Genomic DNA, 13,157 nt, shown 5'->3' on the forward strand with positions numbered 1-13,157 from the left:
CACACATTTAGCAAAGGCCATCTGGTTAGTCAACACTAGGGGATCTGCCGATTGAGTTGGCCCTGCCCAATCAAACCTTTTACCTGCTGTAGAGGGGGATAAAGTCACTCTAGTCCACATAAAAAATATGCTGGGGAAGACAGTCTGGGCTATTCCTGCCTCGGGCAAAGGCAAACCCATTCATGCGATTGCTTTTACTCAAGGACCTAGGTGCACTTGGTGGGTGATGCAGGAGGATGGGGAAGTCCAATGTGTAGCTCCAGGGGATTTGATTTTGGGTGAGAATAGCCAACGGTTTGAATTGGATGACGTTAATGGCTACATAATACTGTATGTCATCACTGCTGTGGTTGCTATATGCCATATCAAGGCTATTACAGTAAGAATCACCCAGATTAGTGAAGAATGAATTTTGATGAGACCAAGCAAAGTGCAGTGATGCCAGAACCAGAGAAGTGCAGTGGTGATGGAACCAGAACTGGCTTCAGCGTGCAACAATCCAACACCATCCATCACCTCTCCTGCCCTGAAGGACTGTTATGACAGGTGGAGTCTAAAGTCATGGACTGAATGAACTCAACGGACATTTTAGACGGTTGGCCCATAGACTGAGGGAATGATAGCGGTGTGTCTATATCAAAATACAGGAAAGATGGTGGTGATTAATTGGGATGTATTGGAAAGTGTGAGACCTGGGCATGGCATAGATGGTATAGAATAAGGGATGAATATTGTCCTGATTTTGGCTGGGATAGAGTTAATTTTCTTTCTAGTAGCTGGTATCGTACTGTGTTTTGGATTTAGAATGAGAGGAATGTTGATGACACAGGGATGTTTTCATTACTGCTGAGCAGTGCTTACACTGAGTCAAGGCCTTTCCTGCTTCTCACACTGCCCCACCAGCGCGTACGCTGGGGATGCACAAGAAGTTGGGAGAGGACACAGCTGGGACAGCTGACCCCAGCTGACCAAAGGGATATTCTGTACCATGTGATGTCATGCTCAGCATATAAAGCTGGGGGAAAAGCTGGCCGAGGGTCCGCTGCTCAGGAACTGGCTGGGCATTGGACAGCATCACTTCTTTTGTATATTCTTTTAGCATTGTTATTCTTTTCCCTTTCTTTTCTGTCTTACTAAATTGCCTTTATCTCAACCCATGAGTTTTACCTTTTGTTTGCGATTCTCTCCCCCATCCCACTGCGGGGGAGTGAGCGAACGGCTGTGCGAGGTTTAGCTGCCTCTCGGGTGAAACTAGAGAAGACCTTGACACTGTGCAAACACGGTTCAGCAATAGCCAAAACACGGGTGTGTTATCAACGCTGGTTTAGGCACAAATGCAAAACATAGCACCATATGGGCTGCCATGAAGGAAGCTAACCCCATCCCAGCCAGACCCAGTCCACTTGAAATGGGGGCCCAAAAATGGACACAGTTGCTTACAGGTGGCCTAAGGAGTGACGAGCAGGGGAGACAATCTCTTCCCTCGCACTTTCGGCGAGGGTTCTCTTTATGCACTTCAGGACACTGCTGGCCGCTTTTGCTGCCAGGTCGCACTGGATCAAGCGGATAAATGCTGGATGGTGTTCTGTATTTAATTTCTCTAATCTTTCCTGTATTTTCACCTGTCTGGATAGAACGACCATTTCTAAAGTCATCTTTTCAGCAGGTTCTGCAGACAACGGCCCTTTTCCATTATTCTGCAGTTTTCTCCTGCCATTACTCTTTGTTCATTCAGATACCTCTCACCTGTGCTGCTGCTTTGAGCTTCAGGGACTAAAAGCTTGCCTATCCTTCAGTAGGACAAGTGTTTGTTTAGCCAATTCTTTAATTATGGTTATCTCTACCTTTCTGTAGCTATGTATCTAAAACATTTCTCGTAAGATTATCCCTTGTAGAAAGGCAGCCTCATTAGTGGTAGCTTATATTTAGCATATGCTCGAGGAGTGTATTTTATTGTTTATGAAACTTTATCAAATTTAATTTTCTTTGCTGGCCAACAGGAAGAATCCTTCTGTGCCTGTGTGCAGCCAGTTGTCTAAGGAGATCAGGTGGGAGATGGTGCAATGGAGCTGCAACATTCAGCTCCCAGAGGTCAGTGAAGCCTGATGTCAGAAAACTGATGTAAATCCCAGGTGGCCAATGAGAGAAATGGTGAGGTTGAGGAAGGCAGGAAGCAAGGAGCAAGGTTGTCACTACAGTGCCAGACCTCAAGGGACTGCTTTTCCTAGCTGTGCAGACCTCCCGAGGAGACCCTCTGCATCCATATCAATTGGAGAATGCTGCTATCACCTCTGCTCTCAACTGAAATGAATAAAATATAACCTTTAAAAAAAGGATTTTTATTGGGTGCACTTGGAAATCTTCCTCCTTAACTACACTATGAAATGACTCTACAATTAGCTGGACAAGTCTTGAAGAGTTGAAGAAAATCACAGGAAGAGAAATAGCTCGTTAGGGCTTTCTGTATTTTAATGAGCCCCCATGCTGTAGTTGGCCCTGTGTCCGTGAACCTCAGATACTGAGAGGAGACTGAACAAACCTCTCAAGAAGTCAAAGGCAGAAGCAAAACCTTGAAGCATTGATTGGCCCCCCTGAGGGCCATTACTGACAAAGCCTCCCCAAGGACTCGTTAGAGCAGCTAACTGGAGGCTGTGATTGCAGGTAGGCAAAGGCACTGTGCAGGGGGCTGTAATGCTGAGAAAACCCTTGGTTGGTTTGATGAAGCAGCAAGGCCAAGTCCTAGCCTGCAGGCCCTGGGAAGGCAGATCCTGTCCCTCACATCTGGCTCAGGGCTCTTCCTGGGGGCAGTGGGATGTGAGGATGAGCAATGCCAAGTGCAGAAAAACTGTGCAACACCTCCCGGCCCCCCCAAGCAGGGATGAGGAAGAAACAAAGTCCAGAGCCTCAAAATGAAATTTTGTGGCAGGCGTCAGTGGCAGAAGCTGCTGCCATAGCCAAGAGGAGAAAGACCTCAGTCCTGTTGGGCTTAGGGGGAGGGTGACTAGTTAGTGTCAGGGCATGGGCTCACTTTGTGGATTAGGGTTTTGTGTAGGGCTGTTGTGAGGGTTAGGGTCAAGGCTAGCATTTTAGTGTTTGGGATAAAGGCTAGGAATTAGAGTGAGTAATAGGGTGAGAGTAAGCTTTTATGGTTTGGGGCTTTGGTTTAGAGGTAAGGTTTGAGGTTAGGGATTGGAGTAGTGGATTCCTGTCAGGGGGAAGGGTGCCATTTAGGGGTAGGGTTAGGGCTTAAGCTTCCTGGTTAGAAATAGGGTAGATGCCTAACATGAATATTTTCTTAGTATCACGGTGGCATCAAAATCACCCAAACACATCTTTCTTCTTCAAAATCTTTCATCTCTATTGGCCAAACATCTCTTCCCTCCACCAAATCTTGCCCCAGCTACCCCTGACCTCCCCACACCTTTCATCTTGTTGGGGGGAACATTGTGATGGCTTTCAAGACCTCAGAGTATCTCTCTCCCCACTGCTGCCTGGTCAGAAGTGACCTCACAGCCAGCATCCAAGGGGACACAGTGTGCTGCTGTGCTGGAGAAGCCTCTTCACAGCCTACCCAGCAGCCTTGAAGGCAGGTGATGCCTTCCACCACCCAGAGGTACCCTGCCTGCCTACCAGCTCATGCTCCAGAAGGGCTCCCATATGTCCTGTGACACAGTTCCCATATGGGTCCTTCAGCTACATAGGGCAGTGGCCACCTCTTTGTGGATGACTGAAGGAAGCCCTGAATGTAAATTTTTAGGAAAAAGTTGAAATTTCTGCAGAAAAGAACTCAGTGTAATAGCTGAGAAAGTCTTCATTTCCAGCATGGCTAGCTTGTTATGAATTTTCAATATTTTTTTCATCGATTTTTAATAACAGCAGGAAGGGCACGTACTGGCAAGCTGATTACACTCCCTTGCTGTGTGCAGGCAGTTTTATGCAGCCACTTATCAAAATAAATTTTCTTACCAATCATTCAAATGGAGAAACATTGCTCAGAAGAACTACTCTATTTCTGTTGGAACCCTCTATGTCTCTGCTTCTGCATCTTTGTCTTTTCTCCTTCCTCTGCTTATTCTGTCATCAAAAAGCTCTCCAAGCGGAAGACTGATTGAATCATAGAATAACTCAGGTTAGAAGAGATTTGAATGTCATCTTTCCCAATACTTGTGCTTGAGGCAGGGTGAACTAGATGAGGTAGCTCCAGAGCTCCTCTCAGCTTGCCAAGGGAGCTGAAGGTGAACTCCATCCCATCGTACAGGGACATAATAAAAATGTTCAACAGTGTTGGCCCAAGTGCTGGTAACAGAGAGGTGACGATAATGACTGGCTACAAGGAGGACTCTGTGCCAGTGGTGACATCTGAGACGGATCGTGCAGTCATCCTCCCGTCCACCTCATCGTCTACTTCTTTAGTCCAGATATCACCAATCTGGCTAGAAGGAGACTATGGGAGGCCATGTTAAGGCCTTGCTAAAGTCCAGCTATGCAACCTCTCTGATGCCTCTTGCCTTTACAAGGCCTTTTACAGAGGTCTCACAATGAAACCAGCCAGCCCCACTTGCACCTCTCTGCACCAGAAACCTTCTCCACATCTCACACTTCCACGAGAGTGCCCAGGACACAGCACACACCTGTCTGGGTTTTCTGGGCCTGTTCAGAAGAGAACCAGAAGTCATTGCTCCCAGCAGGCCCACAACTCCAATTGGCTCTTTGTGCAGCCCACAGCTTTTCTGAGCACTTCTCTCCGTGTCCCACTCCCCTCCAAACTTTCTGATCCTCAGGCTGCAGATGAGGGGATTGAGCAGGGGCCTGAGGACGGTGTAGCAAAAGGGCTTTGTCCAGCTGTCTCGGGAGGGCTTTTCTGGGCATCTGACAGACAAGGATGAGGATGCTGTAGAAAACAGTTTCACGAGTGAGGTGAGAGCAGCAGGTGGAGAAGGCCTCCCACCTGTCCATGCTGGGTGGGAGAGCTGCCCCGGGGTTTCAGCTCTGGTGCATGCACAGGATGCCCCTGTGAAGAGGAAGGGAAGGCCTAGATCTAAAAAGCAGGTTATGAGAGCAAAGAGCATAAGTGTCCTGGTGTTACTGCAGGAGAGCTCCAGTGAAATCACAGAAGAAGTGGTGCACTGCACTGGGGCCACAGACCTGTATCTGGGACAGGAATGAAGTGACTATTGTAGATGAGAGAAACGCCCCTAGCCAAGGTGTAGCTGCCTTCCCAAAACAGACCTTCCAGGCCATGAGTCTTGCAGAGAGAAGCAGGTGGCACACAGCCCAGTACTGATCGTAGGATGTGGCCACCAGCAGGAAACACTCAGTACATGCAAAAGTGCAGCAAGTACTACTAACACCACTGTCAGCAGAGATGGTGGTGTGTCCAGTCTGGTCAGCAGTGTGGTCAGGTCAGGGGTGTGGTGGTGGAGCTATAGCAAGTCTTCAAGTTGTCCACCACCAGCACAATGCTGAGGGTGTTCCCAACACCAGTCACAGGGCAGGTCATGAGGGAGAGGAGGATTTCTCTAAGGCTTGGGGACATTCCCTATTTGCAGTACAGGTAACTCCGTTGATGAGCTTTGATTGTCCCCTTCCCCTTTCTCCATTGAAGGTTTTATGTCCTTCCTGTCCCCTCTCTCCTGGCAGGACACCTAGGAGGAAGAACATTTCTTTTTCTATGCTAGTTGCTTAAAGGAATTGTGGAGGAACTTCAGAGAGGTGAAACATGAAGGCGTGTGTGCCTCTGAGTGTATTCGTACTCCCCAGATGTGCTCTGTGCCTTCTGAAAGGTGAGAAATGCCACCGTCTAGATGGCAATGCTGCTCATGTTAGCAGGAATACTTCTGACTGCACAGGTGAGATACTCCACAGGCGAGCTTCTTTCATACTGTGTATTTGAAGGCACAGGCCAGAAAGGCCAGGGAGGGTAATGTAGAAGACCAGGAGCATTTGCAATGAACCTATCCGAGGCAGGTGAGATGAATCTCACTGGGACAGTGGGAGTTGTTCCTGGAGTAACACACAGAAAGTTCAGGGGTCTGTCAGGTGTCCACATCTGAGCTGGCCTCGTGCACTCCTCATACACACACGGGTGTTCAGAGACAGGAGCCCTTCCTTTGCAGACATAGAGGCAGTGAATTGCAACAGTGGTAGTGCCTCCCTGGCCTCCTGTTGCCACTCCCAGAGGCTGGGAAGCACCTAAGCGCGGCAGGGTATCACCCTGCTTTGCACGCCTTAAAGATGCCCCAAGGCATGAGGAATGGACACAGGAACCTCGGGTCAAGGCAGCACATCCCAGTGCTGCAATCAGGTGGTTTCCCAGGGGACATTCCTCTCAATGTGAAGTGACCTCAAGACACTGTCTTTCCCACAGACCTTGACAGCAACCCCAAGAATAGCTGATGGCATTTGTGCTCGCTCAGGTTCATCTCACCACACACCCCCCATGTCTTTAGTCTCATCCCATAGAATCAAAGAACAGTTTGGCTTAGAAGGCACCTTTAAAGATCATCTAGTCCAAACAGACTTCCATGGGCAAAGACATCTTCCACTAGATCAGATAGCTCAAAGCCTCATCCAGCCTGACTTTGCACACTTCCAGGGATGGGGCAGCCACAACTTCTTTAGGAAAACTCTTTCACTGTCATAGAATCATAGAACGATAGAATCATAGAATTGTTAAGGTTGGAAAAGACCCTGAAGATCATCGAGTCCAACCGTTAACCTAGCACTGCCAAGTCCACCACTAAACCATATGCTTAAGCACCACGTCTACCCGTCTTTTAAATACCTCCAGGGATGGAGACTCAACCACTTCCCTGGGCAGCCTGTTCCAATGCTTGACCACCCTCTCGGTGAAGAAGTTTTTCCTAATATCCAACCTAAACCTCCCCTGGCACAGCTTGAGGCCGTTTCCTCTCGTCCTAACACTCGTTAATAGGGAGAAGAGACTGACCCCCACCTCGCTACAGCCTCCTTTCAGGTAGCTGTAGAGAGCAATAAGGTCTCCCCTCAGCCTCCTTTTCTCCAAACTAAACAACCCCACTTCCCTCAGCTGCTCCTCGTACTACTTGTTCTCTAGACCCTTCACAAACTTCGTTGCCCTTCTTTGGACAAGCTCTAGTACCTCGATGTCCTTCTTGTAGTGAGGGGCCCAGAACTGAACAGAGTACTCGAGGTGCGGCCTCACCAGTGCCGAGTACAGGGGCACTATCACCTCCCTGCTCCTGCTGGCCACACTGTTCCTGATACAAGCCAAGATGCCATTGGCCCTCTTGGCCACCTGAGCACACTGCTGGCTCATGTTCAGGTAGCTGTCAACCAACACCCCCAGGTCCTTTTCTGCCAGGCAGCTCTCCAGCCACTCCTCCCCAAGCCTGTAACATTGCATGGGGTTGTTGTGACCCAAGTGCAGGACTTGGCACTTAGCGTTGTTAAACCTCCTACAGTTGGCCTCAGCCCATCGATCCAGCCTGTCCAGGTCCCTCTGTAGGGTCCTCCTACCCTCCAGCAGATCGACACTTCCACCCAGCTTGGTGTCATCTGCAAACTTACTGAGGGTGCACTCGATCCCCTCATCCAGATCATCAATGAAGATATTGTACAGGACCGGCCCCAGTACTGAGCCCTGGGGAACACCACTGGTGACCGGCCGCCAGCTGGATTTGACTCCATTCACCACCACTCTCTGGGCTCAGCCGTCCAGCCAGTTTTTAACCCAGCGCAGAGTGCACCCATCCAAGCCGTGAGCAGCCAGCTTCTCCAGGAGAATGTTGTGGGAAACAGTGTCAAAGGCCTTACTAACGTCCAAGTAGACAACGTCCACAGCCTTCCCCTCATCCACTAAGCGGGTCACCTTGTCTCACCACCCTCATCATAAAAAAATTTCTTCCCTACGTCCAATCTAAACCTAACCTCCTTCAGTTTAAAACCATTGCCCCTTGTCCTGTCACTACAGGCCTTCATAAAAATTCTCTCTCCATTTTTCCTATAAGCCCTTTTTATATATTGAAAGGCCACAAGGAGGTCTCCCCAGACCCTTCTCTTCTCCAGGCTGAGCAACACCAACTCTCTCAGCCTCTCTTCATAGGAGAGGTGTTTCAGCCCTCAGATCATTTTCGTGGCTCTCCTCTGGACCCGCTCCAACAGGTCCATGTCTTTCTTGTCCTTGGGAATACAGAGCTGGACACAGTGCTCCAGCTGGGGTCTCACAAGACTAGAGGGGGAGAATCACCTCCCTCAACCTGTTGGCCATGCTTTTATTTAGGCCGCCCAGCATACAGCTGGGTCTCTGGGCTGCAAGAGCACATTACTGGCCCATGTCCAACTTTTCACCCACCAATATCCCCAAGTCTTTCTCTGCAGGGCTGCTCTCAATCCATTCACCTCCCAGTCTTTACTGACAGCGGGGATTGTCCTGACCCAGGTGAGTGGCCTTGCACTTGGCCTTGTTGAACTTCATGAGGTTTGCACGGACCTGAAGCCTGTCCAGGTCCCTCTGGATGGCATCCCTCCCCTCAAGTGAATCAACTGTCCCACTCAGCTTGGTGTCCTCTGCAAACTTGCTGAGGGTGCACTCAATCCCACTCTCTCTGTCATTGATGAAGATACTAAATAGTACTGGTCCCAGTACGGACCCTTGAGGGACCGTTATTGTTTTCGACTTGGGCATTGAGCCATTGACTGTAACTATTTGCATGCGGTCATCTAGCCATTTCCTTATCCATCTAACAGTCCATCCATCAAACCCATACCTCTCCAATTTAGCAGCAAGAATGTTGTGGGGGACCATATCAAATGACTTAGGTTAGCTCTGCCAAAGAAGTGCCCATTGCCTGTCACTGCGTGCAATCACAGGACTGCCACACAAAAGGCCTGTGACCAAGCTGCAAGAGTAATCCTTCCTTACAGCAACGCAGGGGCTCAGAGAGAGAGTGTGGAATTTAAAAGAGAACGGCTCCAGAAACACCGAGCGCTGGTGCTCCCTGGCAGTGCTGCTGTGACAGCACTCTTTTCCCCTCCACCTCTGCACACAGGCACTGCCACTGCGGCACCAGAAGAAGTATCCGAAAAAGGATCTGAGATAGAGATGTCGCTGCAGGGTCCTTTATTTTTTTAAATGCACAGAGAACATGGCTCTTATTTCAACAGTCTTTTCAACGCTCTCTGGGTAACACTAGAAAGGTAGATAAGGAATTAGAAATGGTATGAAGAATGACATTTCTTTGTGCACAACATTATCATAGGTAAACCAGAGCAAAAACCCCTCCACCACCACCACCAAAACCTCCAGAAGACAGGCTGAGCCTGTAATGAGCTACACTATGAGCGATATGCATAAGAAAATGGACAGTTTACTGCTTCAGAAAAACATCCAGTCATCAGTTTCCACACTGCATCCTTGAGCTCCTTGTTCCTCATGCTGTAGATGAGGGGGTTCACTGCTGGAGGCACCACTGAGTACAGAACTGCCACCACCATATCCAGCAATGGGGAGGAGATAGAGAGGGGCTTCAGGTAGGCAAACATGGCAGTGCTTAGAAAAAGCGAGACCACGGCCAGGTGAGGGAGGCACATCGAAAAAGCCTTGTGCCGTCCCTGCTCAGAGGGGATCCTCAGCACGGCCCTGAAGATCTGCACATAGGACACCACAATGAAAACAAAACATGCAAATGCTGCTAAGAGACTAACCACAATAAGCCCAACTTCCCTGAGGTAGGAGTCGGAGCAGGAGAGCTTGAGGATCCGGGGGATTTCACAGAAGAACTGGTCCATGGCATTGCCTTGGCAGAGCGGTATTGAAAATGTATTGGCCGTGTGCAACACAGCATAGAGGAACCCACCGCCCCAGGCAGCTGCTGCCATGTGGACACAAGCTCTGCTGCCCAGGAGCGTCCCATAGTGCAGGGGTTTGCAGATGGCAGCATAGCGGTCATAGGCCATGATGGTGAGAAGACAGAATTCTGCTGACATCAAAAATACAAACAGAAAGACCTGGGCAGCACATCCTGCGTAGGAGATGGCCCTGGTGTTCCAGAGGGAACTGGCCATGGATTTGGGGAGAGTGGTGGAAATGGAGCCCATGTCGAGAACAGAGAGGTTGAGGAGGAAGAAGTACATGGGGGTGTGGAGGCGGTGGTCGCAGGCTATGGCGGTGATGATGAGGCCGTTGCCCAGGAGGGCAGCCAGGTAGATGCCCAGGAAGAGCCAGAAGTGCAAGAGCTGCAGCTCCCGTGTGTGTGCGAATGCCAGGAGGAGGAATTCAGTGATGGAGCTGGCATTGGACATTTACTGCTTCTGGGCATGCGGCACGGTCTAAGGAGGAAAAGGTGGTGAGACGATACGGGAGACTTCTCTGAGCAAAATCAAAGCCATTTCCCATAAACCCTCCCCTGCTGCACACACCCTCCCTTTTGCCTTTCTAGGAGACCTTCCTTCAGCTCTGTGGCTGGAACTCTGGTTGGTGCTGGTTCAGTGTGTGGTGAGGAGCGCGTGCTGTGCCCGCTGATGGCTGAGGAATCAACCCTGCTCTACAGCAGTGAGTTCATGGGAACGGTGGGGGCAGGAGCCAGTGCTAGTTTTTGACTTTATCAGATGAAACTGCTCACAAAACAGAAGAGCTTGTCTGCATCTGCACTGCCAGTGCTAAGCAACGGGGATGGCAGAAGGCAGTTTGAGAGGTTATTTTTACATCTCCCCTCACTCTCCCCTGGGGAGTGTGTTTGTGTGTCAGAAACCCTCAGCATTTCTGCTGCACTCAGGGACAACAGAGTGAGTCCTACAAGACAAGAGGATTGCCTATGGTTTAGTGAAGAGTGAGGGGTGATGGTCTGTCCCTCCGTGTTGTTCCCAGCTGCCCAGTGCTTGCACCTTTCTGAGATGGAGGGTGATCACACTCCAACGTTTTCCTGTAAAGTCACCAGACAGTGCTGAGAGCAAAGGCATCCACTGAAGACCACTAAATGTCTTCCCATTTCCCAAGGTCTTAGCACCCCATTTCTAGCCAAAGACACACATGGCTCATTGTGCATCCTGGAAGGCATCTGGCAGTTTGGAAGGACACCCCAAGGAGATAGCCAAGTGTGCTAATGATGGCGTCTGATTAAGGGAAAATCAGCTCATTTCCTAGCCTCACAGACTGCATTGCCCAGAGCTTCACAGGTTAGAGGAAAGCTGGACACCTCATTGCCTTAAACACATCTGAATGGGAGGACCCACAAGATCCACGCCTGACTCAGCTGAAACTATTTTTCTCAGAGATCCTGACATCAACACCAAGAGCAGCTGAGGGAGGCAATGGAGAGGCAGACGGACACTCAGGAAAGCCTTTCCCTTACCCAGCACTGCAGAGCCCTTCCCAGATGCTGATAACACAGGGCAATGACCTTCAGCCCCTGGTCAGTGGGAAATGCACTTGATCTCTCCTGCTGGCAGAGGGACGAGGAGGTGACCAACACCCTAGACGCCATGGGCTGGCTGAGGGCTTTGCTAGGTGGGAGAGGAGACAAGAAGGGTGTTGCTCAGGGAAGGCATCTGTACTGCAGGGCATGGCTGGCAGGCACCCATATCTCCTCTGCAGCAGGGTTTCCCTTAGCATTTCCCTCTCTCCCTGCCCATGTCTCTACTGCCTGTGCTGTCCCTGCTGGGATCTGTTTCTCTGGCCCCACATCTCTTCCCTGCCAGTGCTCCCAGACCCTATCCCAGCCCCTGTGTGCCCAGCTCTGCCCTGCAGCCTCTGTGTGTGTGTGCAGGGGCCAACGAGCAGGTCACGCAAACCCTGATGAAACTGGAAAGGTGATACCAGTTTTAGCTCTAGGCTGGTGGGGGGTGAAGGTACTTGCTGAGCTTCCTGGTAGACCCCAGGGTGATGGTCTAGGAGTCTCAGCCCCTTCTCTAACCTGCACAGCTGAGTTTCCATGCCCATCAAGCCAAGCCAGAGAAAAGTGGAAGCATAGATTCAGGAAAGCACAGACTCAAGCAGGAAACCCTGACCGTACTCATGAAAAGTCTCCTTGGAAATGACCTGGGCATGAGCTGGATCTGGGAGCAGCGTTGTCCCATGCAGCACCCTCTCAACAGCAGAAGAACCCTGCCTGGCCAGGGGTCACTCCATGCACAGCTTCTCCCCACAACACCATGGGGAGCTCCCCAGGCATGCTGAGTGCTGACCCTGGCAGGCAGCAGAGTCCCTGCCCTGGATCACAGCCCCCTGGGGTGCAGGGACCCTGCTCTGAAGGACAGACTTGGGCATCCCTGGCTGCACACCGAGATTCACACCTTGCGTCTGTCCCTGGGAGAAGGCAGCAGTCATGCCCTGTCCCTCTGATGGTGCAGCAGGGAAGCCCTGCTCTGGAGCACATCCTCCTCCTCTCCAATAGAGAAACTGTGAGAGTCCTGGAAGATCCCATAGGCTGTGGGATGTGCCAGCTTTTGGAGATGCCTCCAGGAACACAAGGTACGTTGCCCTGCATCCAGAGACTTACCACGTAGAGGGCTTTGAAGATCTCTCCCTCAGCGAGGTCTCGGCTATCTTCCCACTCATGCCTGCCTTTAACTTGTCTCTGCCTCACTCATGTCCCCTCCATGCCTGCAGGCAGTGCCCTCAGCCCTGCTGTGCTTTGCAGAGCTGCTGCTCCTGGGCAGAGCTGTCTCTCTGCAGCACTGCCCACTTCCCATGAGCTCCCTTTGTCCCAGGAGCCCAGCCCAGCTCAGCAGCAGAGGCCCAGCCCAAGGCAACACTTTCTCTGCCCTCTCTGGGCTCCCTCCATGTGTCCCTGGGACTCCAGGGGAACCTGCTGTGAAACAGGCTGAACTCATCACTGATGTTCCCTCCCTCAGCTGGGGAGAGGCACTACTTTCCAGCAGTGGCAGTTCTCCTCTTGGGAAAAGAGTTGGCCATGAGAATCACCTTTTGGTTTTCCATCATTAGACAGGACACCTGGCAGGTGACAGGCAGGGATCTAATTTCTGCAAGCTGGGGAATGTCTTCAGTTGGGTGAATTTAGGCATTTCATTCTGGGTTTGTGGTCCTAGGAATAGAAAGACATTCAGAATTCTTCTGTCCATGCCGTGTCTCTGCTCTGAAGCAAAGCCTTTGCACATAGAGGGTCTTGGACACTGGGTAACAGGTTTCCTTATGGCAAGTAGGAGCTTGCCTGCTGCCA

General features: G+C 50.6%; 1 protein-coding gene across 1 annotated transcript; it reads right to left on the bottom strand.

The window, feature by feature from the left end:
- Positions 1-9,315: 9,315 nt before the first annotated feature.
- On the bottom strand, positions 9,316-10,281 carry LOC309603916 (olfactory receptor 14A16-like; the record flags this gene model as incomplete). The annotated part of the gene is made up of 1 exon (XM_082338794.1): positions 9,316-10,281. One exon carries the CDS (start codon positions 10,279-10,281, stop codon positions 9,316-9,318), a length of 966 nt encoding a protein of 321 aa, XP_082194920.1.
- Between the last annotated feature and the right edge of the window lie 2,876 nt (positions 10,282-13,157).

The sequence above is a fragment of the Platalea leucorodia genome, assembly GCF_965183815.1.
Source record: "Platalea leucorodia genome assembly, contig: HAP1_HAP1_SCAFFOLD_254, whole genome shotgun sequence".
In the NCBI taxonomy this organism is placed as follows: domain Eukaryota; kingdom Metazoa; phylum Chordata; class Aves; order Pelecaniformes; family Threskiornithidae; genus Platalea; species Platalea leucorodia.